Source organism: Megachile rotundata, chromosome 9, assembly GCF_050947335.1.
Source record: "Megachile rotundata isolate GNS110a chromosome 9, iyMegRotu1, whole genome shotgun sequence".
Lineage (NCBI taxonomy): Eukaryota > Metazoa > Arthropoda > Insecta > Hymenoptera > Megachilidae > Megachile > Megachile rotundata.
This window is the reverse complement of record NC_134991.1, coordinates 16,766,492-16,792,724: the sequence shown is the minus strand read 5'-3', so window position 1 is coordinate 16,792,724 and position 26,233 is coordinate 16,766,492. Positions and strand designations below refer to the sequence as shown.

Here is a 26,233-nt window from a genome sequence, read left to right as displayed (position 1 = left end):
GAGATGTATCTGAAAAAGAAATATATTTTGCAATTTTTTAACACAAGTGTTTACACTTTGATAACAATGTTTTATTTACAGTTTAGTTATACTTAGACTTAATGTTCATGACTCCAAATTTATAACTATTGTCAAGAGCATGAAATTATCGAAAACTGGTCCTTATATAATCATGGATAATTGAATTAAATTATTTGATACAATACTTGATATAAAACACATTTTCGTTGATTATCCACAATCTTATGCTTAAAAAGTATAATACTTTTAAAAAGTATTTAAATTAATGAAATGATGTCATATATATGTAAGATTTGTAGAGCATCTCAGTGATAGAGGTAGACATCTCATTTTTAATTTAAGTTATCGTTTAGAATAGAATTCAGACTCCCACTTATTTCTATACAGTACATACAATTGCATTGCAGCTCTTGCATCTTCAACTGAACTATGCTCTCCTGTTTGTATTTCTCTACCTAATAATTCATATGCAAGCTTCTTTAAACTGGGTGTATTTCCCCTGGACAACTGTCGAAAGGTTTTGAACCTTGAAGTATCACGTAAGTGTTTTCTTGGATGGGATAGATACAATACAGCAAGATCATATTTCAATGCATGACCAACCAAAATACGGCCTCTTAAAATTTCTGCTACCTCTTTTTGAACAATCTCAAATTCTTCTCCATTCTGAAGATTGTGAGGACGAATACCACTAACTTTAGTTCTATAATCTTGTACAGGTTCTCTTGGCTTTACATACTTATCGTACACACAAAAGCCATGGCGATTTACAATAGATACTCTAGCTAACATACTTTCTGTACCATCGCCTATGCCCACCATTTCACAATCTATTGCTATGTGTTTAGTCAGTTTCTTCTTATTTTCATCGTAAACTTCTTCATCATTAAATTGTGTTACATGTTCTTCATTCAATATAGAGGAATGATGCTTCTTCCTTACTTTCTGATGGGAAACTGATTTCTTTTTAACATTTTCTTTGCTAGAAGTATTCGACTCTAGCGGTGATGAATTAAATACTATATTCTTAAATATTTCCCAATTACGACCAGGCGCATTCCGTTGCGTGTTTGGGGTAATCCGATGATTACTTTGCCTATCTTTTTCACCCATGGTTCCTTTAGTAGTAATTTTATTAGAACGACATTGCTTCTGCTGTTCCTCGTTTTTTCTAAAAATACCAATAAAACAAATGATTTTTAATTATACATCTACATTTGAATTCACGAGAGAACGGTAACGTTTTGCGCACCATGAATGAGTGCATATAGCACGCCTACCACTCACGTCGCGCTTCTGTGACTCACTTCTTACGTCATCGGTCATATACATGGTGGATACAATTTTTAAATTTTGAAACTTTCAAGGTATGAGACTTTAATACTTTGAAATTTCAGAATCTTTTGAGACTTTTGAAACTTGAAGATTTTGAGATTTTAAGAGTTTATAAAATAATGCATTACAGGTACAATTTTTGGAAGTGATTCTCGGTTCATAAAAGTTTAAAAATAAAAGACCACTGGATATACTTGTTCATCATAGAAAACGCACAAAAGCACATGCGCATTATCTGCCTAACTTGCGCAGAATGAACGAAAATTCGTGATTCGGTGATGATGTTCTCTCATGAATTCAACTGGTCTTGTTATATGCACTGTTACCTATCCTAACCTTTTCATTTAACACGTGTTTAAATGCAGTTATAAACCTTATAGTACACACAGATTTTTATCAAACAATAAAATATACTTTGCCTGTTTTCAAGTTCACACAAAAATATGTGCAAGTTAATTAAAATTATTCATAAAATGCCAAATAATATGTCAACTTAAATATGGCGGTACAAATTCAAAACAGTTGTAACGTTTGGAAGTGAAATTATCATACTGTCTCTTTTCAACGTATGCAACTGAACAAAGATAAGATTACAAATTTGTAGATAAAACATTTTTTTAAATAAAACATGTTAGTACCCAAACAGATACTGTACAAAATAATTAATATGAAACATTAAACTTAATTCTATTAATATTTATTCTAAGTATGCTTTTTCAATAAAAAGTACGAATGACTAACGTGACTAAACGACGCCCCCAATTTATGTGTAATATAGATTTTTTCCTACCTCACGTATAGTATTATTGCAATAAAACACACGGTAAAAATTAAAGAAACCACCATGCTAGAATAATTTTAAAAAATATTCTAGAGTTTACGTCTGCCAAGTTTGTAGTGATGGATCATTCTTCTGAAAGACCTGCGTAGTTTAACCGTTACCACCGGTAGAATACCTATGAATAATTGCACTCATTTCAAATTCTGCATGGATTTTTAAAAATTTGAAAGAAATGTATGATGATAGTAATAATACAATCAAAGATGCTTTTCAAGAACCTCGTAAAAAATTTTGGCTGGTGAGTATTCATGTACTAACAATAATATTCAAAATAACCTTTGTTATTATTTCAACAGAGGTTTAACCAAGAATATTTTTTGTTGATCTTCGTCATTTTTATGTTTAAAGTTTTCATTTTTTGAATTATTTAAGACAATAATATAATATGAAATTTGTTATACTATGTTTACTTATTATTTTTATATTAAATTAGCGTTCTAGAAAACGTCCAAAAAGTGATGCCATTAGTATTAGTTCAATGGATATATCTATTGAATCAGAGATGGGAAAAAAGAAAAAACGAAGAAGAATCACAGAAGTAGCTAGCAGTATTTTTTCTTCTTCTGCCATTAGTACGAAACAAGGAAATACTCTTCACAGGTCTTTTACTATTCAACCAAGCACAACAGATTTAACTTTTGGAGAAAATGAAGCAGACACAGGAACATTGAAGAAAAAGTATAAGATTTTAAGTCATATCTTTTTACAGATTTAGAAATATTTATTATTATTTATTTGTTATTGTAATTTTTAGGAAAAAAGAGAATATTGAATGCACTAACAGTTTTACTCTTAAGAGTTGGGTACTTGATATAGCTAAAACAAGTACCAAAGACAAATCTAATTACTCTTTAAGTAGAAAAGAAGTTAAAAGACAAGAAGCTATATATGAATTGTATTGTGGAGAAAATGTATTCATAAATGATTTATGCATTCTCAGAGATTATTATTATGAACCATTGATATCTACTGGTATTTTCACTTCTGATGAGTTAGTGACACTTTTTGGTAATATAACACAACTTATTGAAATACATAGCAGATTAAGGGATAAATTGATTGATCTAAGAGATCAGTGTGGATATACAGATAGTGTTGGACCCACATTATTAAATTGGGTTAGTTATTATGAAATGTTAATATCATATGCATCAAACAATTGTTGAATTTATGTCTGTTTTATAATTTTTATAGATTCCAACATTAATAAAACCATACTTAGAAAGATCTAGAACACAGATATGGGCCAAACAATTATTGGATGAAAAACGGTTGACAAATAAAAGGTTTCAATCATTTTTAAAGAAACGTTTAGAATCTTCTCATTCAGTTGATTTATGGACTTATATAGATGTGCCAAGATCAAGAATTGTTAAATATCCTTTATTGGTTAAGGAAATACTCAGGCATACTGCTACAACACATGTAGATCAATCATCCTTAAAAGAAGCATATGACATGTTATCCAATTTACTTAAAGATATAGATAAAGCTATGGGAAATGCTGAATGTAAATTAGCTCAATCAAAAATTAATGTAAAATTGGACTATGATCCTAATAAGTGCATCGAAAATGCAACACAGCTAATTACTGAAGGGCAGCTTAAAGATACAAAGGGAATGGTAAGAATTTACATTTAATGTTGTTGATGGATCTAATAAAACTTTATAATTTTTTAGAAATATCAGTGCTTCCTTTTTGATACTGGCTTTGCTATAACTCGTGGTACAAGATCTCTAAATAAAAAGTATAATTTATCTTTTCCTGTAATACCTAAAGAAAAAATTTGTATAAGAACAGATGAAAAATCTATCGCGAATTTTGGATTTAAAATTGGTGATCATATCCTAACAACAGAAGATGAACATGGAAGAAGACATTGGATTGATTCCTTTAATAAAGTTAATTATAACAGTATTAATTTGTTAGAAAATCTAATTGATACTAATGAAAAAGAAAATGTACAAATTTTGACACCAACAAAAACGAACCAATCTACTGGATTATCAATTAATAAGATAAGTGAAAGTCATTTTTCTTTAACTTTAAAGAGAAGTTTTTTGAAACAAAAACGTAACAGTATTGGTTATATTTAATATTAATAACTTTACATTCTATTTTAGAATATTTTTTATGTTCTTGTAATCTGCTCAGTTGTAAATTTTTATAAATTATATATAAAAAATTTTCTTGATATTTAAAGATTGCATTCCATTTTTGGTTTAAGTAAAATGGACATAAGTTGATATTAATATATGTACTTACTTAATATGAAATATATATAAATCATATATATGCATATAAATTATGTACCAATAGGAGCACTATGAGAAAAGTAACAATATGTGAAAGCATATGTCTATGCTGCTTTAAGCATGAACTAAGTATGTTCAACAAATATGTACAAATATTTTTTATACTAATTGTAAATTTAAAAAAAAAATCATCAATTTATATATTTGTAATTATATTTAATATACTATTATTCTATTCCTTAAATGCAATATATGTCTATTTAAATACCAAAATAAAGAGTTTTTAAAGAACACCTAAAGGTAGATTTATAAGAATTTAAGAATGTCCTTAATTTTTATCAAACACAATTTTATTTTTATAACTTATGTAATAAAATAATTATTCATTTATCTTACAATGATTTAAAATTATTACTATGGTTTACTAGGTTTCATTGAATTTCCATCTGGATATCGTTTCTTAAAGGCTTTAATGAGTTGAGGATCGATTAAATGAACCCCGTCTACTTGATTTCCCAATGTTATCCAATTAGGTTGAACATTATGAGGTCGTCCAAATAATTCAATCTTTCTCGTTCCTGGGCTCATACGTTCAATAATTCCATAAATTTCATCAGGCTTATGACTAGTTGCACGAACTTCGGCTACAATAACATCACTGTCTAATCCTCGATTAATTCTTGGATTACCTTTCATACCAACTAGACAATGCTCTTTGCCATGATTTAGCCAATGACCTGTTCTTCCTGTTCTTATTATTCTCTGTAACTGATTTGTTTTCACCCAAATAATTTCATCTACTCTTTCATATCCCCATAACTGCAAACATTCTCTACCAAGTTCCATTGCTCTTCCTGTTACCCATAGAAATAAAAGACCTTCATCTTGAAGTGCAGGTATACCTAGCTGTCTCATTTCATCATCTGACATGGTACCATATGGTAACTCCATATGGATATCCCATGGAGGATCAGCCATTATAACAGCAAATTTACCCAATACTGTCATGTCAAGATAACGTAAATCACACTGTATCCATTGTGGTGGATACAGAGTCAATTCACTACCTAAGGATCCACCAGGTGTTGGACAACTAGTACTACTACCATTCTTGCTATCTAATGTTAAACCTTTAGTTACTGTGGCAGTACTTGCAGTATCCATTTCATTTGGTTCTTTTGGTTGAGTTGTTGGTCCATCAACTTCATAATGAACATACCTATGCAATAAAACGTTTAAATAAAAAATTTAAATATGTACTATACTGATACATTGTACTTCACTTATGATATGTACTTGCATGTATCCATATGAAAACAAGTATTAAGGAAACTACAGTCACCCAAAGATTCGTCTGTGTGACTTTGAATAATTTTCTTGAAATGGAGTTTTTTACATTTTTCTGCAAATCCTGGCCCACCATTTAACTTGACACAATCTACTCTTGTACCATGAGGACAGAATTCCATAACTTGAGCTCCTCCTTGAGATCGAAATCGTTCAGCCAATGATTTTTCTTTAGATGTTTGCTTTGATAATAAATCTAAAATTTGCTCCCCAACCTTCTTATTTTCCTTCTCTCTAATTGTAGGCATTGATATAAGAGACATTATATCTTCTGTATTTTTCTTGTCCAATTTGGGCTGTTTCTCTGTAGGCATATAGTCATTTAATTCAGACGCAGATGTTTCTGCACTTTCTGGATTTTCTGTATCATCTGATTGAGATTGATATGATGACTGAGATTCTATCACTGATAATACTGTATATCCAAAAACACCATTTTCTGTCACCTCTTTGATTCTACAAAAGTTTTCTATTATTCTTTGCTAATGAACTATAATTATATCATAAAGCAGAAACTTACTAACTTAACAATATCTTGTGCTGCTAGTTTTTCCAAAATTTTATGTATATCTGTTGAACATACATCTGCATTAAGATTCTTTCGAAGCTGATCTATTAACTCTGCAGATGTGATTGGTAAATTTGGTAATGATTCGTGTAAGATGCATAAAACATCTCGTTCATATTCGCTATGATCTGATCGCTGTGAGTGTCCAACTGTATCTAATATAAATCAATTAATATTTGTTGGTATTTATTACTTTTGTCTGAAAATTAAATCTTGAATTTAAAAAAAAAAATTAATAAATCAATTCACTTACCACCAGCAAGAGGTGATTCATTTGTTAAGGTGGATGATACTGGTGTTGCAGAAGTAAGGGTAAATAATTCATGTCTTTCACGTTTTCTTTTCTGCAATTTTTCCCTCAGACTATTCCTTTTTATTTTAATAGCTTGAATCTCTTCAAAAGCGTCTGACATATCTTCACAACAAATCTTTTAGAACATGTATTTATTTTTAAGTACACATGAACATAGGAAAAGTAATTAAAATACTTTATATAGTAACTTAAATACCTTTAAATAGTAGTTACAACAATGTGGAATGTTTAGAAGTATACATATGACCATTAAAAAAAAACTGCAGCATCTATGAATTACTAAGCATTACTAACTTTATATTGCAAAACCTAACCTGGTTCTATCCAGTCTTATCTAACCTTAACTGAAAAAGAATGGAAACACATGGCTGGCTTGCCGTATTCACTTTGTGTCATATACTGCGTGATGTTGTTTGATTGTATTTTAAATTTAACTAATAATTTAATTAAGTACTGGTGTTAAGATTTTTTAATTGAAAGGAAGATGTCAAATACCAAAGAATTTTTTCTTTCTGTCACACAACGTATTTTTAGCAATTGGACTGCATTAAGAGTAAGTGTATTATTTTTGCAAGAATTTTTTGATAAAATGTATATGTTGCGTTATTATACGTAGATTTTATTAAATATATCTTTATTATATATTAGATGGCTGTGGAACATGGAATGGGATTAAAAGAAAGAGCCATAGATTTCTGCCCTTACATGACAGAGGTTATGTATATGAATGGTTTGTACTTTCATGGCCTTTTACATTTTTATTTTAATCATTTTGTAATTGTTCTTTCATGATACTTGTGTAGAAAATCTAAATAGCAGTGAAGTTGCTACTGAACTAGAAGATTATATGGAAGAACATTTTAACACTGAGCTTCAAGATGACAGCGCAATACAAGTTGCAGAAGAATTATTGAGGTTTTATCATTACTGCATTGAAGGCAATGAAAGTATGGCAATGACAGAGTTTGCAAAACTACCACCACTGCAGTCATGGATTGTCATAAATGAACCTGTGATAAAAGTTCGTAGTTCACCTATGGTAGAAGATGATAATTCTGAAAGTGAAGCAGAAGCTTCTGGGGATGCAAAGGTTGATGATGAATGGACAGAAGTAAGAACTAGGCGAAAAAGATAACTAGGACATAACATTCAGAATGGTATTCTTTTATTTCTATTTTGTTTTGTATAAAAGGATAGATTAACAAAGTATGTATAAACTACTGTTTTACAGTACATGTGCATTGGTCTTATGGTTGAAATTTATATGCTAGAATTTCGTAATCAAGTACTTATCTAAACAGTCTTTTGAATATTGTCAAATTTTATTTGGCAGTTCTAGTTCCAGAATCTAAAAAGAAAATTAAATTTGTGAAATAATATTAATAAACATCTTTTCTCTAACATTTGATCTTTTTATCAAATATCACCTTTTTCAGTTTGAGACAAAGGAACATTACAATATCCATTATGATCTGAAACAACAACTTCTTTTTTTTTAACTTTACTTGACCTCTCACTAGGGCCTGCTAAACTTAAAATGGTTGGTAAGAACAATAGTCCATGGAACAGACCAAATATCACTACACAAGTGAACAACTGAAACATTGAAATTTCATATGTATTTCGGAAAATGAATAAATAACAGAAATAATATTCTTGTAATACCTTAAAAAAAGTACTGAATATGTATGCTTCACTAGTACCCAGCAAAACAAATGCTAGGAACGTACTTAAGCCTCCATTAAATACAGCTGGGCCAATAATAGAAAGTGTGGCGATCGCACGTTCTGAAAAAGCATTTACATTTGTTATTGAATGTAGTTATTCAATCTTGTAAGCAAATCCTATGACCGCTTACCATTTTTACTGCCTTTTACTCGTATAAATTCTAAACCAATATGTGTAGCGTAATCGACTGCTAATCCCGCACACAGTAAAATTATAATGCTCGAAGATATTTCAACAGTCAGATTCAAGAAGTACATAGAACCTAATAAGTCAATGAGAGTGAAGAAAACACAACAGAACACCCAGAAAGATGTCTGTAAATTTCTAAGGAATATCACTATTACTAAGCCAATAGACACTACTTCTAGAGATAAGTTTCTAACTAATTCTTCTCCTATAATCTGTAAAAAAAATAGTAACTAAGATTACTATGAACAAGAGATGAAATGTTCTGTCGGTACCTTATTCGCTGTCCACGTAACATAATCGTTTGAAAAAATAGCAATATAATGATCTTCTTGAGAGAAGTTTGTAGCCCGAATCGTCTCTCTGATGGATTGCATTGCTTGTATTTGCTGCGACGTTGTATTAATCATAATGTGTTGTATTGGAATTTGTGATGTCTAACAGGAAGAAATGAAACATGTAATTTCTTTGATGATACAAGTAATTATACATTGCCAAACGCTTATTAGTACCGTTATGTTATATTCTCCAGCTGGTATTGAATCAAACTTTAGATCCTTGATATATACTTGTCCTTCTCTTGTCAAAAGCAAAAATTCTGTCAGGACATTATAATATTCTTCTTTACTTTCAATATCATCTGTAATTAAAAATTTATTTATTATTTGCAGAATTGATTCTAAGACATTCACTTTACTATTAAACCAACTTACTACTGTGGTTAGTGGCATTCAACCATTTTTCATAAGCAATGAACCAAGGATCAAGGGTACTGTTGTTAATATATTGATTGCGTTTAAGAAGTTCTACAAGTTGGTAAAGAGCTTCACGATCCTCGTAATAGTCCACGCCGGTCAAGTAAATTGCAGCTCGTTTTCCATACTTTGGAAAATACTGTTTCAACTTCTCGTTGAACTGAATCGGATAAGAGTCTTGATTTAAGTATCGGTGAGGGTCAAAGTTCTGCTCTATTTGAAACACTGCCCATACGTTGGTACATAAGAACACAGCAGTGATTACTAGGATAACCACTTTCGATGAGACTTTGGTGATTCTTGGTCCAATATAATTCTCGAAGATAATTTGTTGAGTGTTTCTCTGACTGCATTCATTTAGTTTCCAGTTTAATCTGGGGCGACAGAAACACCCATCCTTCTTTGCTTCGAGTCTCCTTTCGTCGTACACTAGGCAACTTATAAAAAATGTGATTTCGAAGATGTACAAGAACATAATTCCCAAAGTGCTAAACGCGTAGAACGATCTGAGACATGGCATCACACTGGTAATCCCGAAAGCGAATGCAATCATGTTTGTAAAGGACGTAACTGTGATGGACATACCTTAAAAGAGAAGAAGAATAAAAAATTAGAAAAGGAATTGAGAGATAGAGCTATAAATCTATAATTTTATTCGCACCAGCATGTTGAACAGTTTTAGCGATGCGTATAGGAATCTCTAAAGACTGATCCGTCTCCGATAAATTATTCAGACTCTGCATGATAACGAACATGTTATCGACGCCTATTCCAAGCAATAGGAACGGCAGAATAGAATGTATGGGTCCATACGAGTATCCCAAGTAATAGCACAGCCCATAAGATGACAAGATCGATTGACCAACCACCGACACTCCCATCATCGACAGATAAATCCGTTGTTCCAGCGCGTTGCATTTACCGATCATAGCCATCACGTAAACAGCGATTAAGGATATTCCAAAGCCCAGTACCATGAAATTGTTGTTAAAAATTTGTTGCAAAGAGTCCAGATAACTTCTCGAAGCTATAGCATACACCTGCATTCCAGGTGGTAACGTGATATCGGAATAAAGAACTCTGTTTATGAACTCCAATTCCCAATCAGCCGCGTTTGGATTGTTTTTCTTCAGCATCCAGTTCAGAATGGTCGCGTTCGCGCCTTTCACGCGACCCTTTCTGTCGTAATAGATGCCTGACAGAAGAGGTACAATATTGTGCAGTAGGTTGTTCTTAATCCTGCAATACATTTTTATTTATAACCCATCTCAGATCAAACTTCCCTTACACTCACTTGTGTTTGACCGCCTTGGTCACATCGTCCAGCACCTCCTTCTTCGTCAGATTACGAACATCCTTTGATAAGCCACTCTCCCAGAGCTGTATAATCGATTGATATATACATCCGTTCTTGAACACCGTATCATTTAAGTGTTGCATAATGTCCTCAGGGATTTCGAAATCCTTCAATACGTCCTTGGTCTCGTCCGGGTTGAACCAGGAGAGGTATCTGCGATTCGAACAGATACCTAAGGTACGAGAATCAAATTACATTGGACAAAGCGATTGGACAGGTTATTAATTTTGATTTTACCCAGCGCACACGTCTTCCCACGTGTTGTTATTCACCACTGCGGACTTCACCGCCTGCTCGATCTTGTAGATCTGAGAAGAAAGAAGATATACACAAGATTGAAGCTGTTGAGTTACAAACGGCTCGTGCGTTCAGCTCACAGATTTCAGTGCAAGGAAAATCTGATGAGTCGTAAATACGTTTCAAAGAATGATCATGCGTAAAGTAGAAAAGAACCTTCGCAGATACTCGTATAATTCATGATCGCCTATGTACCGAGCGCAGCACTTCGGGTTCCAGAACATTCGGCGCCGTGACGATGATACATTCGTATCGGAAATCGTCCCGGAAGTGTTTCTTCACCCAGGCTGCATCGGTGCGAATCACAGAATCGTGGGGTACGAACAAATTTATGTTGTCGAACTCTTCCTTCCAGAAGAACAGTCCCGAGCCGCAGATACAGTTTAGGCAGAAGGATACCAACAGCCAGAGCCACGGTCTTTTGCCAATACTCAGGCCAATGCTGAAAATAATGCTGAATTTGGCGACTGTACTCCGCATTTGAGCATTGTAAGTTAAAGTAATACATAGTTTGTATATAGAGACATTTTAGTAGAATGTAGCTCCTATTCGAAATATATTTTTTAGATCGAGAATGGATTTGGAATCGAAGAGCTGAATCATGAGAATGAAGTCATTCGAGAAGCAATCTTCCACAAACTTTCATGTCGCTACGTTAGCGTTAAAGGATATCCTTGGCTAGCAAAACGCTGGATCAGCATTGCTGTTATACAAATCATCTATGATTGGCTTCATAAATTTAATATAATTCAAAGAATACAAAGAGCAAGAAAGTTAGATTGTATTAAACGTACTCCATTGATTTCTTAAAAATATTATAAAGCATATCAAGCAGAATGTGTTGCCCCTGAGAAATCTCAGTGGTACCCGCGTCAGAGAACATGTTAGATGAATGAGGTTCTACTATATCTAACAGTGTAATCATATCGTTAATAATTGTCATTATAACGCTTTATTCTGCACGTGGCCATTTTCACTGTGTCAATCGAGTTAAATGAGACTGATTTGATCTTCAAAGGAATCGTCACACGTTGAACATGATTCTAAGCATCGATCGATCTTCCAGGTTGCGAGCTTCTTCATCGAGTTACAATGCAGTTTCAATTGGAAGGATAACCGTGGTATAATCCTTTAAGTAATTAAGCAATTAGAAAGGAAATGATCTTTAAATAAGACGATGTTAAACTCAAAGGGTGGCGCCAGAGGAATTGGCTACCCAATATAGGCCAATTCGTGGAACAAAATGGGCATTCAGCTAATTAAGGGGGCTGCGATGATCTCACCTTAAGTGGATCAAATTATACAGGGTTCAAGCTCCGAAACTTAACGAGATTTATTACATTTTCGTTATTCGATTGAACACCCGGTTAAAGACACCACGAATGCAACCACGACGTGGTTCTTCAATTGCAATTTAAGCGGCGGTCATTAACGACAATTAAGATCGAATTACCTCAAAGAAGTTTTATCAATTGAATTTACGGGATGACATTGCTTTTCCTACGAAAGATTTCTTTTCAGAATCGTACACGTCGTGTTTATCTTTGAAAGGCAACCTTGTCTGTGATCCGGTAATTAGCTTTTTTATATGAAATTACCGTTAATGGATGCATATATCAATGCCAATTTACTCGACGAAACCTATTATTCAACCAAGACTTAATATATTTCAGTGTCAATGTAAAATGCCAATAGTGCAGGCGCACCGCGAAAACGGAGATAATGCACTTCCGACAGAAGAACGCGATCATGCTCAATTTGCCGACATCCGATCTATTTTTTTCTTTTTGGAGACTGTTTACGTCAAGGATGTTCTCATCGAAAATAGATCTGACAATTTGAATGTTTGGAACGAGGATACTTCAATGTCGCTGTCTGTGGAACTACGTAATTTAAATTTTAAATATTTAATAATTTTGCAAGTGTTATACATAAACTGTTGTACGGAAGCAATTAGTTTTTGTTTGATTAATTGAATTTGAAGGCACAGAGCTCACTCACTAATAAAAGATGCGATCCACGTTTAGGTGCAGGTCGAGAAGTATGTCCTTCAGCTGTCTCCACGTGATCGTCGTGGATGCGTTTCCTCTTGGTTGCGTTTCCATCCTTGAGGTGCGACGCTCAGGTCGTTCCGTAGCTGAATGTCCACCGAGAGCGTTGGAGAGCTGAGAGCCGAGTGCAGCAGCATGCATGTGACCAACGTTGGTAGTAATCTACCACAATTATATAACGTTCGCTTGGAAGCATCGTCTGTACGAGGAGGAGTATAAACGTGGATCACCCCTCCTTATTGTCTTCGCGCAGAGGGGTCATCGTTTTCGATGCGTCTGCGATCTGCGAGGTTCAAGAGTTCCGAAGATGTCGGGAAGAAACCCGACTTTTTTTGCGAATAACAAACTTAGGAAGATAACTTTACCATGTTAGAATGAGTGAAGTATGAGACGTACTGCTATTGAAATAATTAAAGTACAGAATGTGCTACTATTGGAATTAGTAAAGTGAAAATGTAAACTTAGCAAAGTATGAAATAGCCACGTAGTACACTTAGCAGTGTCATACTTCAATACATTAGCCGTAACAACTACCCTATCGTCGACTTTAATTTAAGTAATTGATTTAATAAAATATAAGGTCTGGAAACTTATAAGGCTCTAGTGCAGTAAACTAATGCGGCACCGAACCACTCTTACTTCATACTCATTCACCAGCTTTCTTCCTAACGTTGTTAGCATTCATTAGCAGAGACAAAACGTGCAAACAGAGTCAATTTTGTTGATTCAGGTAAGTAGCTCACGCATATGCCATCTTCAAAACCGGTGTCGATCGGGGTTTCATCAACAATATCATGGTTGTAAGAGACAGTTTGAAAGGCAATGCAAACAAAATGCTTAAACTACCGTTCGACTTCTATACTCCTGTTTTGCCGCCACAAATCGTTCGATGCACACTAGCTATGAACACCGCGGATTTAACTGATTGACCCATATATTTTCTTTTAATCGCTCTTCAAAACTGTCAGCTGTATATCGACACGTTGGTTTTGCCACTAGTTAAGTAAACGAGAACCTTTTTTACGTATAAACGTTAACGAAATATTTTATTAATGTTCTTTGTAGGTGGACGAGGAACTGATCTGGGAAAATGGAGCATTGGATGCAATTTATTAAGCTACTAATAAGTCACTTAGCATTATCTGTTCTTTATTTCATCATTATTCTTCTATGGTGCATAATTATTCGAAGTTCGATGACCTTATTACGGTCTAATGCATGGGAAATAATGTCTAAATTGTTATAAATAATGTACACTGTTTTATACTATCTCTATCAGGAAAATGGGAATATTTTTTATGGCCTACTCGCGTTATTTTTCAAAATCCTAATAATTAAGATAATATATTTCAGCTCCTACGGATTCTCTCATAATAGGATTACGCTCGGAAGAAATCTATTTCATCGCGGATGTATAGAGGCTATTGTGCATAAAACAAAGTTGCCGTAACTTCATGGGATCATGTAGGGGTTTAGAAGAAAGGTGATAGCATTAGTCGAGCAATTTCGACCAGGTAACGAATGAAGGGGCCGGCTTTGTTAGTTCGAGAAGGTAGGGGAATAGCAAAGTGAATGCCTTTCTCATCATCCGTGGATCTTCAGTATTCCTGGTTCCAGTCGGACCGATGGATGGTTTCTTCTCGTGTGCCGTTTTCTTCGGTATATGTCAAGTCGTGAGAAATTCGAGGGTGGTGGTGATCGCCAGTGTTTAATTGATAAAAATCATTATTGTGAGTAAACGTCCCATAGAATGTAATTTCTTCGAAATAACAAAACAACAATGGTTTTAACAAAGTGGTAATTCAGATAGTTACTCCGATACTCGAGTGAACAGAAATTATTTTCAAATTACAATGTTGTATAGAGGAACAGAATTGTATAAGAAGTCAATTAAAATAAGTAGGTAACCATAATTAAATTTTTAATTCGATTCTGTTTAGCTTCATGAAGTCAAGCAATTATTATCATTCACGGTACGCGGAGTTTCTACTTCTTTTTCTTCGGAACGTTCCTATGAATGACTGCGGGAGTCCGATCTTTTTACGCGAAGAAAAATCCTGATCTCTTTTAACATCAGACACTACTTGTTTTTCAATTCACGCAAAATACATGAAGCGTTTCTAGAATGGTGTCGATAGCCGGTCGTTGACTGGCAGAAGGAAATCAAAGCGTTTTTTCCCCTCGAATTTCGGTCGATCTTTGAATTCATAATGTCTTAACGGTTTTTAGAAAGTATCTGTAGATCGTCGCGTGCTTTTATCGACAATCGCTAAATTTCGCAAATTTGGAACAGCGATTAGTAGCTGTGACCGTTCGAAACGCCTACTAAAGACGGAAATATGCGAACTTACATTTTGGCTATTTTTTACTGTTAGTACATCACGGAAGACGACTCGAGAAGATGATTTGCATATTGTTTTTAAAGAGAAAAATGTAAAAGAAGCGTGACCCTGAACTCTCTTCGAAGAGCAGCACACACGTGGGCAGAGTTTTAAGCAGAGCCACTCTCTCTGGACGACTTTTTCCTACGTTTCAGTCCATGCATTCGATACTTTTCTTTTCAATGATTCATCATTTCATATTTTTCATTCGAAACAATTTCTCTACTTCAGTGACCCACTCGGATGTAATGCGTCATTTGTTAAATTTAAAAATTCCGATATCTCGAAGAGATCAGGTTTAGAAAACTAGTATATCGTTGATAGGAAACGAGACGAGATAACGTCAGGAGTTGTTAATGTACCGATTCATAATTTAACACGGGCTAATCCTATGAATTTCATGTTACGAAACAAATAAAAAATTCATGAGCCTCTCGAATAACTATTTTATACATCTGGAATCTGAACGCGATCGAATGCTTGTCTTTTCTATGACAAAATGGTTGAAACAACGTATTCACGTTTTTAATGCGTTCACCTTGACCGAAGAAAGTGTTACACGGATGTATAACCCGCGTGGTTTAATTCATGCAAAGACCGTAATTAATCGTAACTCGTTTTCTTCCGAACTTCCTTTCTATTTATATTCAAGAGAAATATTTATGCGCATAAATCGAAAGTAATTTATTTCGGGGATAGGAAAAAATAGTATTACAAAAATAGGATGCAAGAGGATGTTAACTGAAGAAAGGTGTTGGCCAGAATTCATTCTGTACACACGTTAGCGTCTTGTGACCGCAGTATTTGAATAGCTTTCTTTATTTTTTCTTCTCGAGTAGCAGCGGTGTAAGTGGGACAACAGGAAAGATCTGCGAAGTATTTTTTGGATGGACATTTATTAATTTATAACGAATGTCTGACAATCAGTATTTCCCACTGATTTCAGAGCCATGGACTGGACAGCATTCCTTCTCGTTCTGGCTGCAGGATTAACACACGCTCAATTAAACTTCGAGGGTAATCCACTGACTGAGAACACGGAGTACACAGCGGAAGAGTCACGATCTTTAGAAAAAACCGCAAGACAGGAAACCACAGCGAACGTGACGAGCACGGTCGCGGAGATGGTCTACCCTCTAGTCGGATACCTTCACAGCTCAACGAAGAACACCCTGATTGATGATCATTCCATAAATCAAGAAGAAACAGATCATGTAGAACGGAAACAGAACTCTGTCGCTGTTCAATCAGCTCGACAGATGTCGAACATCTACAATGCAGGGACCACATCCGCTGATCCAGCAAAGATAGCACTGAACTCGTTTTTGAATTCGAAAACACCTGAAGAATCGCGTATGTCGTTGGATTACTACTTACAAAGTAGAGAAGTTGAACCACAAAGCACTGTGGTTCAAGAACAAACGACGGTACAAACGATCAGTGATCAGCAGCAATTATCGCAGCAGCTTATGTCAAGAACTAATCAGCAGCCAGCAGGGATCATGTCTTCCGTAAATCAGCAATTGACATCCCAATTGTTGCAACGACGAATGGTACAAGTTTACCCCGCGAACCAACAGCAACAGTTGAACGAGCAAGTGTACAGTACGCCTCTAAATCTTCAGGATTACCAGTCACCCGTGTCGAACACTGTGGGTACTTCTGCGGTGCAGCAACAACAGTTACTGCAGCCTTATGTAACCGGGTTGCAAGCGAGGAACGACGTGTTCTATCCTGTTGGATGGCATCATCGTATGAGAAGACTGCGTGGGAAACCGTTTCTTTATCCTCAGTCCAGGAAAGGAGGTCCTGCATTCTATGGTCCCCCAGGTGAGTCCTTGGAAAGTAAATTCCGAAGTCCCAAAGTGAGCACCATTTTTCAAATTGTTAACCCATCAAAGTTTGAGAAGCCCCACCATAGGGAGTATGTAACTAATAACAGTTTTCTACACTTTTCCAGTACCCTTCAAACAGACAGGCCCACCCGTGGAGGTGATTTACACCAAGCCACCAGGATTCCATCGAGGTCCACCACCTCCGACTAATCATCCGGTACCATACGAGGATGCGAGCGCTTGGTTCCCAGAAGCGGACCACTTACCACCTAGCAAAGACGTCTATTACTCCCAACTGTATGCTCAATCCTATGATCCTCACTACTATAATTACATCGCCAAGACGGGCAAGATAAAGCCTCATCTCTATGGGAAGCTCGGCAAGTATCACGAAGAAGAGAAAGACGGTATCTGGGCCGAATTATATCGAGGTTTTAAGAAACATGGACTGAAGAACATCATGACACCGACATTTTTACTGGGCATGACACTACCTGTAGTCACCTTGATGCTCACCGCACTCGTGCAGAAGAGATCCCTCTCGCGATCCGATTCGAGAGAGTTATCGAAAGAGGATACGATACAGGAATACTTGGAAGAAATCCAGAAAGCCATCGAATGTTACGAGAAGAGAAGGAAGAGAGAGACGAATGTAGGCGGATGTTAATTTTATCAGTCAGATTCTTTCGATTAACTTATTAAACATGAAAGGATGATTGGTGTAAGAGAGAATGCAGAGAGTAGGGATGGGATCAAGTTCAATGTGAACTTATTCCAAAATTAAATGCGAGAGGAATCTCTTTCCTCTACATCGCCTTTCACCTTATAAAAGGCTAACATTGACACTGTTCAAGGTTGAATTGCACAATCAGAACGTAGATTCTTTCTAGATTTTAAACTCTGTAGGTTCTTCTTAAACTCTTTAGGCATTCTAGGTCTTAGGTTTTTAAGCTTTAAACCTCCAGTTCCCAGACTACCTCTAGCTCAAACTCTTTCCGAGTTCTTTCAAAGACAACCAGTTAGAGTCTTCCCATTTATTCTTAGTCACTTTGCAACTACATATTGAAAGCATCCCATCCCTAGTCGAAAGTTGAGTCTTGTATATATTTTATGTAATGTGAGTAATGATGATAACGAATGGTTTAAGAGTAGATACTTTCTCCTACGATAGTTTCCTAGTAGCCAATGACTTATCGCGTGTGTTTAATTGTCTTAAATTGTGGTAAACCGCCTTGGGGTATCGATGGGAGTAGGTGACAGTGAAACGTCGGCATGACGATAGTGTCGACGTGAGAAGTGAACTTTCATGGGTCAATTACCTATAACCTTGTTCGTATATCCACGTGCTGGAGAGCGTGCAGCCTGTGTACTTAACTTGTTAACTGGGGAAAGACGAGTTAATTCGTTGACGAGTGAAAGACGCGTAGAAAATCTAATAAGTAGTATTGACTCTATGAAGGTCTGTTTTTTATTAACAGCATTACTTATTAAGTTATATTTATTTATTATTATACTAAGGGTTGATGATACCAATGGTCAATGTGTTTTTTCCGGGAAAGGAGAACAGTTTATACAATGATCTAGTTAACGGGATAATTGCTTACGATCCATCATGTTTTATCCGGTCTACGTGAAACTTTTACTTTTGAAGTAATCGACGATCTGAACTGGTAACAGTGATCTACATAACTTTTATAGTTCAATTTTTGTTTTCTCTTTAATAGAAACATGTACGAGCCATATCTGGAAAATGTAAAAATGCTGAAACTTAATTACAATCGTTTTCTTTATTTCACTTCCGCTTGAAAAATTCTTTTTCAGACACGTGTACAATATTTCGAACGAGTCCTGAATTCTAAATTAAAAATTCGCGATTTATCGATGTGCATCACGACACAGAAATGGATAACCGGTTTTGGTCCAGCAGCCGATTCTAGTCACAGGATGTGATTATTAATCTCAAGCCTGTTCTAGTAAACTGAACCAGCGGATTCTTCGAACGCGTTCGCTTGCTTTTCTAATCGATTTATTTTTCATGTATGAACTCTTTATAAAATATCTATAAGATTATTTACGCAAGTATTTGAAAATTGATACTACAATTCCTCTCTTTAAATTTATCGTCGTGAAACTGGTTGAATCCAATCGTCTGAAATTTTGTAACTCTGGTCGGTAAAATCTTTTAAGTCTATTAACTGTTGACGTAATTCGAATATACGATGCTGATTAGTAGCCTAGCGATAAAGGTCAATTATGATAACTTGGGCGTTAATGAAACCGTGAATTAAGCGCGACTTCACGTGCAATGTGACTCGTTAAGTATTCTTCGCGCATCCAATAAAAATTTATCGAGAAGAAATTGACCGAGATTTCTTCTCTTCCGGAAACGAGTACCTGTCCGGAGCATAAGTATCACTGATTTTTTGTAACTTTATTTTATCGCTTGAATCGCAAATATTAAATTTATAAGGAATATTTAAATGAATGATACTTTGACATTATGAGGAAAAATGTGTCCGACGTATGCGAATTAACAAAAAAGTCGATAAATAAATTTATTCCGTACGGACACCGACGACTCGATGTATAATCAAATTATTTCATCAAATGATTGATGGTTTAATTCACAGGTCGTGAGACTCAGACGCTCTGTCAAGATAGAGTTCACTTCTTAGTCATCTAAGGTTCAAATAGGACATTCAGGAACTCTCTGCGCTCTGTTTGAATTTTTTTTTTAAATTTTTCTTAGACTCTCCATAAATCTTCTAATTTCGTAAAGAATTTTCGATCAAAGAACCTCCTTCCATCTTTCTACTTACCTAAAAGAAACCTGGAGTACAACCAACCGTTCACTGAATCCTTATAAGTTCTCGTTCGATGACATTCTGTTTTAGACAGCGTTATTAGTCTGTAATAAGATAGTTACTTTGTTAACGAAAAATATATTTTATATTTCTTTGCTTCTATTTTTCTACAAATACAACTCTTGCTTGAGGAATCGTTTTGAAAGAAAAGGTATATTGTTTAACATACTTCACAGGTTTAACATGATACCCTATTAAACTATAATTCAAATATAAAGCTCAAAAAATCGAATCAATCGTACGTATCACTCACAATACAAAAATATATCATTGAAATCAATATTAATTCGATCAAAAGATTGAATATCGACAAAATATTTATAACGAAAATATATCACAGCTCGTGAAGCTATTTCTGTTTCGCGCTTCACAATTATTGCACGCAATATACGAAAACAGGTTCAATGTTTCATTATTTGTTTAACAAATTTGACGGGCAATTAATTACGCGCGTTTTCAAATCGTTTGGAAGTAGCAGACAAATTTTTAAAGATCGAAAAAGTAATATCATCGCAGATCCCGTGGCTTCCGCAGAGAACACTGATATAGGAGAACAGGACAAAATAAACAAACATACAATTTACTAAAATAAATTCTAATTAGCTCCATAAAAGTCTCACGAACTCTTACGGATGGGGTTGTAACTAAGAAACCGTGTACATAGTGCGTATTGCTTTCAATTGTTGCAACACTCTACACATACCTATGCGTACAATTACCTTTTCAAAGTACCTATAACATTTCTGACTCTGCAGAATACTATCCTACAGAGTATGAAAGTCGAGCAATGACTATCCCTGTCCTCACTTTGATTTCTTGTAAAATTAAAACAAGTTATGGACGTAGATGGTCAGTCTTCGTCCTCGACACAGGTCTCAATGTTTTTTCTTCTTTGTAGTGTGCATTTGTTGTTGTCTCCAGCTAACTACAGTCAGTTGAATCGTAGTACTCTTGTACAATGTGCGCTTTTGTTTTTTCTAAGAGCTCGTTTGCTGTATATTAGGACATTTGTATTGTTACATGATCATTGACACGAATGGCTTAGCTGATGCTTTACACATTTCAAACTAACAGGAATTACAGATTGCTACTGCTATAATTTGGTATGTACATAACGATAAAATTGTTCGTTGAGACTAGATGAAGTTTAGTATCCAAACAGCAGTATTCAATGAGAGATACTAAACCAAAAGTCTTAAATAATGCGCTAATACAGCGAGTGCATCGATAGATTTTTTTTGACTAAATAAAACACGATACGTGCTTCGCTATCTATATAAGATTTTTTGTTTTTCACTGATAAATATGAATTAATATCACGGTATGATAAAATCACTCTGAAACACTATAAATCAGACATTAAAATTCATTAACAAATCAATTAAAATATGGTAAAAGTAGATTACAAATTGTCTGGCATATACAGATACTATATACATGTACAAGTATGTGTGTGTGTATATGTATCTTTTTATATCGCATGCGTACACTGCGAGGCATGTAGACTTCCTTTCCATAGAGGCAAGTATAGAGGGAGGAATATCCCACTGCTTAAATTTTCTGAAACTTTCAAATTTCCAAATTTGTAAGTTCCCAGATTTTCATATTTCTAACAGTTCTAAATAGAGAAATTTCCAAATTTTTAAAATTAACGAGTGGCGAGGCCTCTTCTCTCTAATTGTCATTTATCCTAGGGAAGCCTACTAGGCTTGCCAGTGTACATATGTACATGTAATGCTATATCTGAATAGTTCACTAAACACTATGCTTATATAATATAAATTAATGAAATTTTAAATATACATAAAATTCATTATAATTGTATCTAATATTTCTGCCGATTACTATGCTGTGTATATCACTGATTTATAATAATGAATTCAGTTCAATTGATCAAATAAAAATATGTAGAAAAAAAAAGCAAAATAAATATGCTCATGCAATCCTATCTCATTTCTTCTTACTGATTTTACCTTTAAATAAAGAAAATAACATAATACTTGATTAGCAAAGTTAAATCTACAATTTTTTACTTCTCCTTGCTTAACCATTAGAATGTGAACATTCCAAGTCTAAAAGAATCTTCAATCTATTTGTTCAGTCAAATTTTTCTTCTTTAAACGCAAGATTAATAGCTTCACCGACGTGTTTCACTATGAATGCAGGCTTGCATAAACTGTCTTCAACTGGTATGAAATCTCTAGGACTATGTTCCGATATAAAATTTGAATCTCGCTGATGAACACCAGTTTCCACTAGAATACTGATACAAGCTTTTGAAGTAGGCGGTTTGACGTCCTTCCCAAGCAGCTTTTTTATTTTGTCAGACTTTAATACTTCTTCCTGTGTGCAACGCGATAGATATTTATCGTACAAATTTGCACCGAAGATATCAGTGTTAATGTTATCTCTGAAAAATACATATTAAATTTAAAGCATGAGTTATAGTACTTTATTACAAGTTTAATTTTAACGAATTTGGAGCATTAATTACCCAATAGCATATATTGTATCAACGTTATGATCTATTCCAATACTTCTAGCATGCTCACGGAGCATATAACTTGCATGATAGTAAGTGATTTCACTAGGTTTTCCGACTAGAGCAGAGTATATTAAGTCTTTTCCTGTAATTTTCTTATACAAGGATTCGAGACAGAGCAGGAAAGCACCATGACCATATCTAGGAATAGGTGCTTCAGACACCCATAATAAATCCATATTACATGCCAAGACTGGAATGTGTGGATAAGGAAGTTCACTGAGCAAACCACCTGGCATGCCATTAGTCATTAAAAGATCCACCATCAATTGTAATGGAGTTTCCCAAGAAGTTGGTTCACTAAATAACACAATGCCTTCTATAGTGGGAAAGTTTGGATCTATTGGTCCACATTGCGGATTTCTCTTCTTCATATTTACATAATCTAAGGATGGAAAATTTTTAACTAATTCTTGTATGGTTACTGTTTTTTGAAAACCTAGTTCCTTAGCTATTTCTTTGATTGGACCTTGCCCAGATATTAGTACTTGTTTGTCATGAAAATGATCAAACAATTTTAATGGTGAGTGGGCCATAATTACTTGAGACTCTTTGACTTCATATCCTATCCATTTGGATAAATCTAATGCTTTTTGACTGCGTAGAGCATTTCCACTATTAGTGACAAATACAGTGGGTACACGAAATTTGCCATCTTTTCCTTGAAGTCGCTTAAAAGCCTCGGGCACAGGAGGTAATACATTTTTTCCACGTACTATTACACCATCAATGTCAAAAAGTAAACCAAATTTTGGCTTAGAACTCAAGTGCTGAAAATTAAACAAAAAAATATTAATATCTTTTTTTTTTATTAGATCTTAGCATATTTTTATATTATATCTGTAATAAATTATATATTTCCCCTTTAAATATTTCATAAGAAGTTCTACTCCTACTTCATATTCTTGGAGCAATATCCTAAACCAGCTACATAGGCCTTGAAACAAGATATAAAAATACACTTGTTATATTGATGTGAATACCAAGCATTATATTTTTGTACTGGCACATAATGCAATATCTCATAAACTGTACATCATTTGTTTAATTAATTTTATAGTTACAATTAATAATCAACTTTTGAGTAATCTTTTTATTAGTGAATATTACATAAAAATTTTTTAAATTGTGAAATTACTGAAAATATATGAACAAAAATTATATCTAAATTTAAATTATAACAAGATACATAAAACTTATTTCTTTTGATGCAGAATCTTATTAAGAAAATAAGAGAAAACGAAAAGGTTACATTTACCAATAAGTACAAATTTTGTAGTAGAATCGATTAAAACAAATTATCAAAATCAATATGAAATTTCGATGCGTTTACATTCATTCAAAGGAAGTAGGTCATTGATATGTCATAAACAAAAGAAGGCATGTGTGAAGGATCCACCTTGAAGTGCAGAAACAAGAATCGAACATAACAATGAAGTTTGAAATGTAACTCACTCGAACTCCTGTGAACCTCGTGATGTTTGGCCTTAACAATATTTTCATTATTGCCATTCTGGCAGTGGTAACCGTAAATGAGATTTCAATCAATTATATCTTAAAGCTACACTACGCTCAAAGAGTACTTCTCACAGATTGATTATGCATAATGCAACTTTTGAGGTTATAGTGACCTACAGATCGCACAGTACATTTGATAGTATTTTTCCCACGTGCCGTAAGAGGACACAGTCCACAGTGCACGATGCAACTAACATTATCTCGTGTAAGATATACAATATCTTTTTTTCAACTTGCAGATTCACTGACAATAGTTCTAAAGATAAAACTGCATATCTAAATGTTCCAGTATCTATATACGACTCTATTCCGCATTTAGATGGAGTTTAATTAATTGAGTTGGGAAGTCATGACGATTCGAATCTTTTACGACTACCAACTGCCACCAAAAAATTTTTAACATTTTAACATTGACTTGAATTTTTAACATTGTAGCTTTTTCAAATAGGATTCTTAAAGTCATTAATTTTATTATCTACACAACTATTACTGATATTGTATGTATGTCAGGAATATTAAGAAATATTTAAGTATATACAGGGTGTCCCAGAACTGCTGCAAGAGCCAAAAAGGGGTGGTAAGCGGGATGATCCTAAACATTTTTATTTGTCAAAATACTGATTGAAGCTTCATTTTCGAGTAATTAATAACAAAATACTGATCAATAAGAGCGCGAGGACCGGGCGTTGAATTGCGTGAGCAATAGCTTTGAGTGTACAGTCGATCGTGAACAAGCGTATCGGTACCACGTCGGTATAATAGGAAACTGTTAGATGAAAGTACGTACATAAGCCGCCTATGTCAATTCAACTGCACATGCAAAGTGCAATATTTCGGCACTTTGACGACGTAGTATGGTTCCTGAGGCATTTAGAAACAAATTTCTATTAGGGTTTGATGCGTTTTGATGCCTAATAAAGCCAGGAAATCAATTTTTGTCGAATTCGGTCCAAAACGGTACAGGTGGCGCCATCTAGCGGCGAGCGGCGGAACTACGAAAAACTAAAATTTCGATTTTCTCGAAAACTAGGCACTTTTCCGAAATTCTGAGATATACAAATTGTTCCCTGTCGCCTACGGAATCGAACGAATCTAATTATAGCGCGCTAGGACCATTATTAAAGAAAATAGAAAAATAGCCCATTTCATGGACTAAAAAATTGCCGTCCATCTAGCGGCGAAAGTTGGAACTACAAACATAGAAAATCTCGATTTTCTCGAAAACTAGGCACTTTTTCGAAATTCTGAGATATACAAATTATTCCTTGTGGCCTAAGGAATAGGACGAATCTAATTATAGCCCGCTAGGACCATTATTAAAGAAAATAAAAAAATAGCCCATTTCATGGACTAAAAAATTGGCGTCCATCTAGCGGTGAAAGTTGGAACTACAAAAACATAAAAATGCGGTTTTCTCGAAAATTATCAAACTTTGACTACTTCCGAGGCTCAGAAAGTGTTATGTGATCGCATTAGAAGCAAAGTAAAGCAATTAAAGTTTCCTGAAAGCTATAATAAAGAAAATAAAAAAAATGGCATTTTATGGAGAAAATTTGTGGCGCCATCTAGCGGCAAAACTGCGAACTAAACTGAAAAAACGTATGTCCGAACACGCGTTAAGGGGTCAAATAAAAATTGATTTTCTGGGCTTAATAGGCAAAAAAATGGATAACTTATTCAAGAAAAATTGCTTGAAAATGTCTAAAGAAGCATACTGCGTCGTCAAAGTTGCGAAATATTACTTTTTATATTTTTCCTTAACGCGTGTTCGGACATACGTTTTTTCAGTTTAGTTCGCAGTTTTGCCGCTAGATGGCGCCACAAATTTTCTCCATAAAATGCCATTTTTTTTATTTTCTTTATTATAGCTTTCAGGAAACTTTTATTGCTTTACTTTGCTTCTAATGCGATCACATAACACTTTCTGAGCCTCGGAAGTAGTCAAAGTTTGATAATTTTCGAGAAAACCGCATTTTTATGTTTTTGTAGTTCCAACTTTCACCGCTAGATGGACGCCAATTTTTTAGTCCATGAAATG

General features: G+C 34.5%; 7 protein-coding genes across 17 annotated transcripts; 3 read left to right on the top strand and 4 right to left on the bottom strand.

Annotated features, from left to right (window-relative positions):
• Window positions 1–6: 6 nt before the first annotated feature.
• LOC100878158 (RNA exonuclease 4) lies at window positions 7–2,286 on the bottom strand. Of its 4 annotated transcripts, none has more exons than XM_012296201.2 (2): window positions 2,147–2,286; window positions 7–1,192 (listed from the first exon to the last, which is right to left on the bottom strand). In XM_012296201.2, exons 1-2 carry the CDS (start codon window positions 2,200–2,202, stop codon window positions 364–366), a joined length of 885 nt encoding a protein of 294 aa, XP_012151591.2. In that variant the 5' UTR covers window positions 2,203–2,286; the 3' UTR covers window positions 7–363. The 4 variants fall into 4 exon arrangements, with proteins under 4 accessions (XP_012151591.2, XP_012151593.2, XP_012151592.2 ...); XM_012296203.2 differs by lacking the exon at window positions 2,147–2,286 and adding an exon at window positions 1,776–1,911; XM_012296202.2 differs by lacking the exon at window positions 2,147–2,286 and adding an exon at window positions 1,693–1,833.
• A 7-nt stretch (window positions 2,287–2,293) lies between these two features.
• On the top strand, window positions 2,294–4,752 carry LOC100883972 (neuroepithelial cell-transforming gene 1 protein). Its single transcript, XM_003707824.3, has 5 exons — window positions 2,294–2,435; window positions 2,631–2,875; window positions 2,952–3,315; window positions 3,392–3,820; window positions 3,878–4,752. The coding sequence occupies exons 1-5, from the start codon at window positions 2,370–2,372 to the stop codon at window positions 4,292–4,294; spliced, it is 1,521 nt and encodes a 506-aa protein (XP_003707872.2). The 5' UTR covers window positions 2,294–2,369; the 3' UTR covers window positions 4,295–4,752.
• A 29-nt stretch (window positions 4,753–4,781) lies between these two features.
• Window positions 4,782–7,014, bottom strand: Mettl3 (methyltransferase like 3). 2 transcript variants are annotated; one of them, XM_012296206.2, is made up of 5 exons: window positions 6,878–7,014; window positions 6,622–6,796; window positions 6,325–6,523; window positions 5,750–6,256; window positions 4,782–5,672 (listed from the first exon to the last, which is right to left on the bottom strand). In XM_012296206.2, the coding sequence occupies exons 1-5, from the start codon at window positions 6,929–6,931 to the stop codon at window positions 4,868–4,870; spliced, it is 1,740 nt and encodes a 579-aa protein (XP_012151596.1). In that variant the 5' UTR covers window positions 6,932–7,014; the 3' UTR covers window positions 4,782–4,867. The 2 variants fall into 2 exon arrangements, with proteins under 2 accessions (XP_012151596.1, XP_076391693.1); XM_076535578.1 differs by having other exon boundaries at window positions 6,622–6,783; window positions 6,878–7,010.
• A 78-nt stretch (window positions 7,015–7,092) lies between these two features.
• LOC100883752 (pre-rRNA-processing protein TSR2 homolog) lies at window positions 7,093–8,283 on the top strand. Of its 2 annotated transcripts, XM_003707822.3 has the most exons (4): window positions 7,093–7,234; window positions 7,330–7,411; window positions 7,485–7,838; window positions 8,118–8,283. In XM_003707822.3, the coding sequence occupies exons 1-3, from the start codon at window positions 7,166–7,168 to the stop codon at window positions 7,814–7,816; spliced, it is 483 nt and encodes a 160-aa protein (XP_003707870.1). In that variant the 5' UTR covers window positions 7,093–7,165; the 3' UTR covers window positions 7,817–7,838; window positions 8,118–8,283. The 2 variants fall into 2 exon arrangements, with proteins under 2 accessions (XP_003707870.1, XP_012151597.1); XM_012296207.2 differs by lacking the exon at window positions 8,118–8,283 and having other exon boundaries at window positions 7,485–8,082.
• LOC100877933 (patched domain-containing protein 3) lies at window positions 7,825–13,124 on the bottom strand. Of its 2 annotated transcripts, XM_012296208.2 has the most exons (12): window positions 13,006–13,124; window positions 11,200–11,446; window positions 10,945–11,015; window positions 10,645–10,860; window positions 10,012–10,589; window positions 9,309–9,935; window positions 9,108–9,235; window positions 8,871–9,032; window positions 8,540–8,810; window positions 8,347–8,468; window positions 8,109–8,277; window positions 7,825–8,029 (listed from the first exon to the last, which is right to left on the bottom strand). In XM_012296208.2, the coding sequence occupies exons 1-12, from the start codon at window positions 13,107–13,109 to the stop codon at window positions 8,004–8,006; spliced, it is 2,721 nt and encodes a 906-aa protein (XP_012151598.2). In that variant the 5' UTR covers window positions 13,110–13,124; the 3' UTR covers window positions 7,825–8,003. The 2 variants fall into 2 exon arrangements, with proteins under 2 accessions (XP_012151598.2, XP_076391692.1); XM_076535577.1 differs by having other exon boundaries at window positions 8,109–8,468.
• Window positions 13,125–14,449: 1,325 nt separating this feature from the next.
• Window positions 14,450–19,043, top strand: LOC100877709 (uncharacterized). 5 transcript variants are annotated; one of them, XM_012296214.2, is made up of 4 exons: window positions 14,450–14,538; window positions 16,383–16,989; window positions 17,062–17,266; window positions 17,397–19,043. In XM_012296214.2, the coding sequence occupies exons 1-4, from the start codon at window positions 14,510–14,512 to the stop codon at window positions 17,936–17,938; spliced, it is 1,383 nt and encodes a 460-aa protein (XP_012151604.2). In that variant the 5' UTR covers window positions 14,450–14,509; the 3' UTR covers window positions 17,939–19,043. The 5 variants fall into 5 exon arrangements, with proteins under 5 accessions (XP_012151604.2, XP_012151599.2, XP_012151601.2 ...); XM_012296209.2 differs by having other exon boundaries at window positions 16,383–17,266; XM_012296211.2 differs by lacking the exon at window positions 14,450–14,538 and adding an exon at window positions 14,589–14,607 and having other exon boundaries at window positions 16,383–17,266.
• Window positions 19,044–20,714: 1,671 nt separating this feature from the next.
• On the bottom strand, window positions 20,715–24,607 carry LOC100883640 (haloacid dehalogenase-like hydrolase domain-containing 5). Its single transcript, XM_003707821.3, has 3 exons — window positions 24,133–24,607; window positions 22,630–23,447; window positions 20,715–22,545 (listed from the first exon to the last, which is right to left on the bottom strand). Exons 1-3 carry the CDS (start codon window positions 24,187–24,189, stop codon window positions 22,233–22,235), a joined length of 1,188 nt encoding a protein of 395 aa, XP_003707869.1. The 5' UTR covers window positions 24,190–24,607; the 3' UTR covers window positions 20,715–22,232.
• Window positions 24,608–26,233: the final 1,626 nt, after the last annotated feature.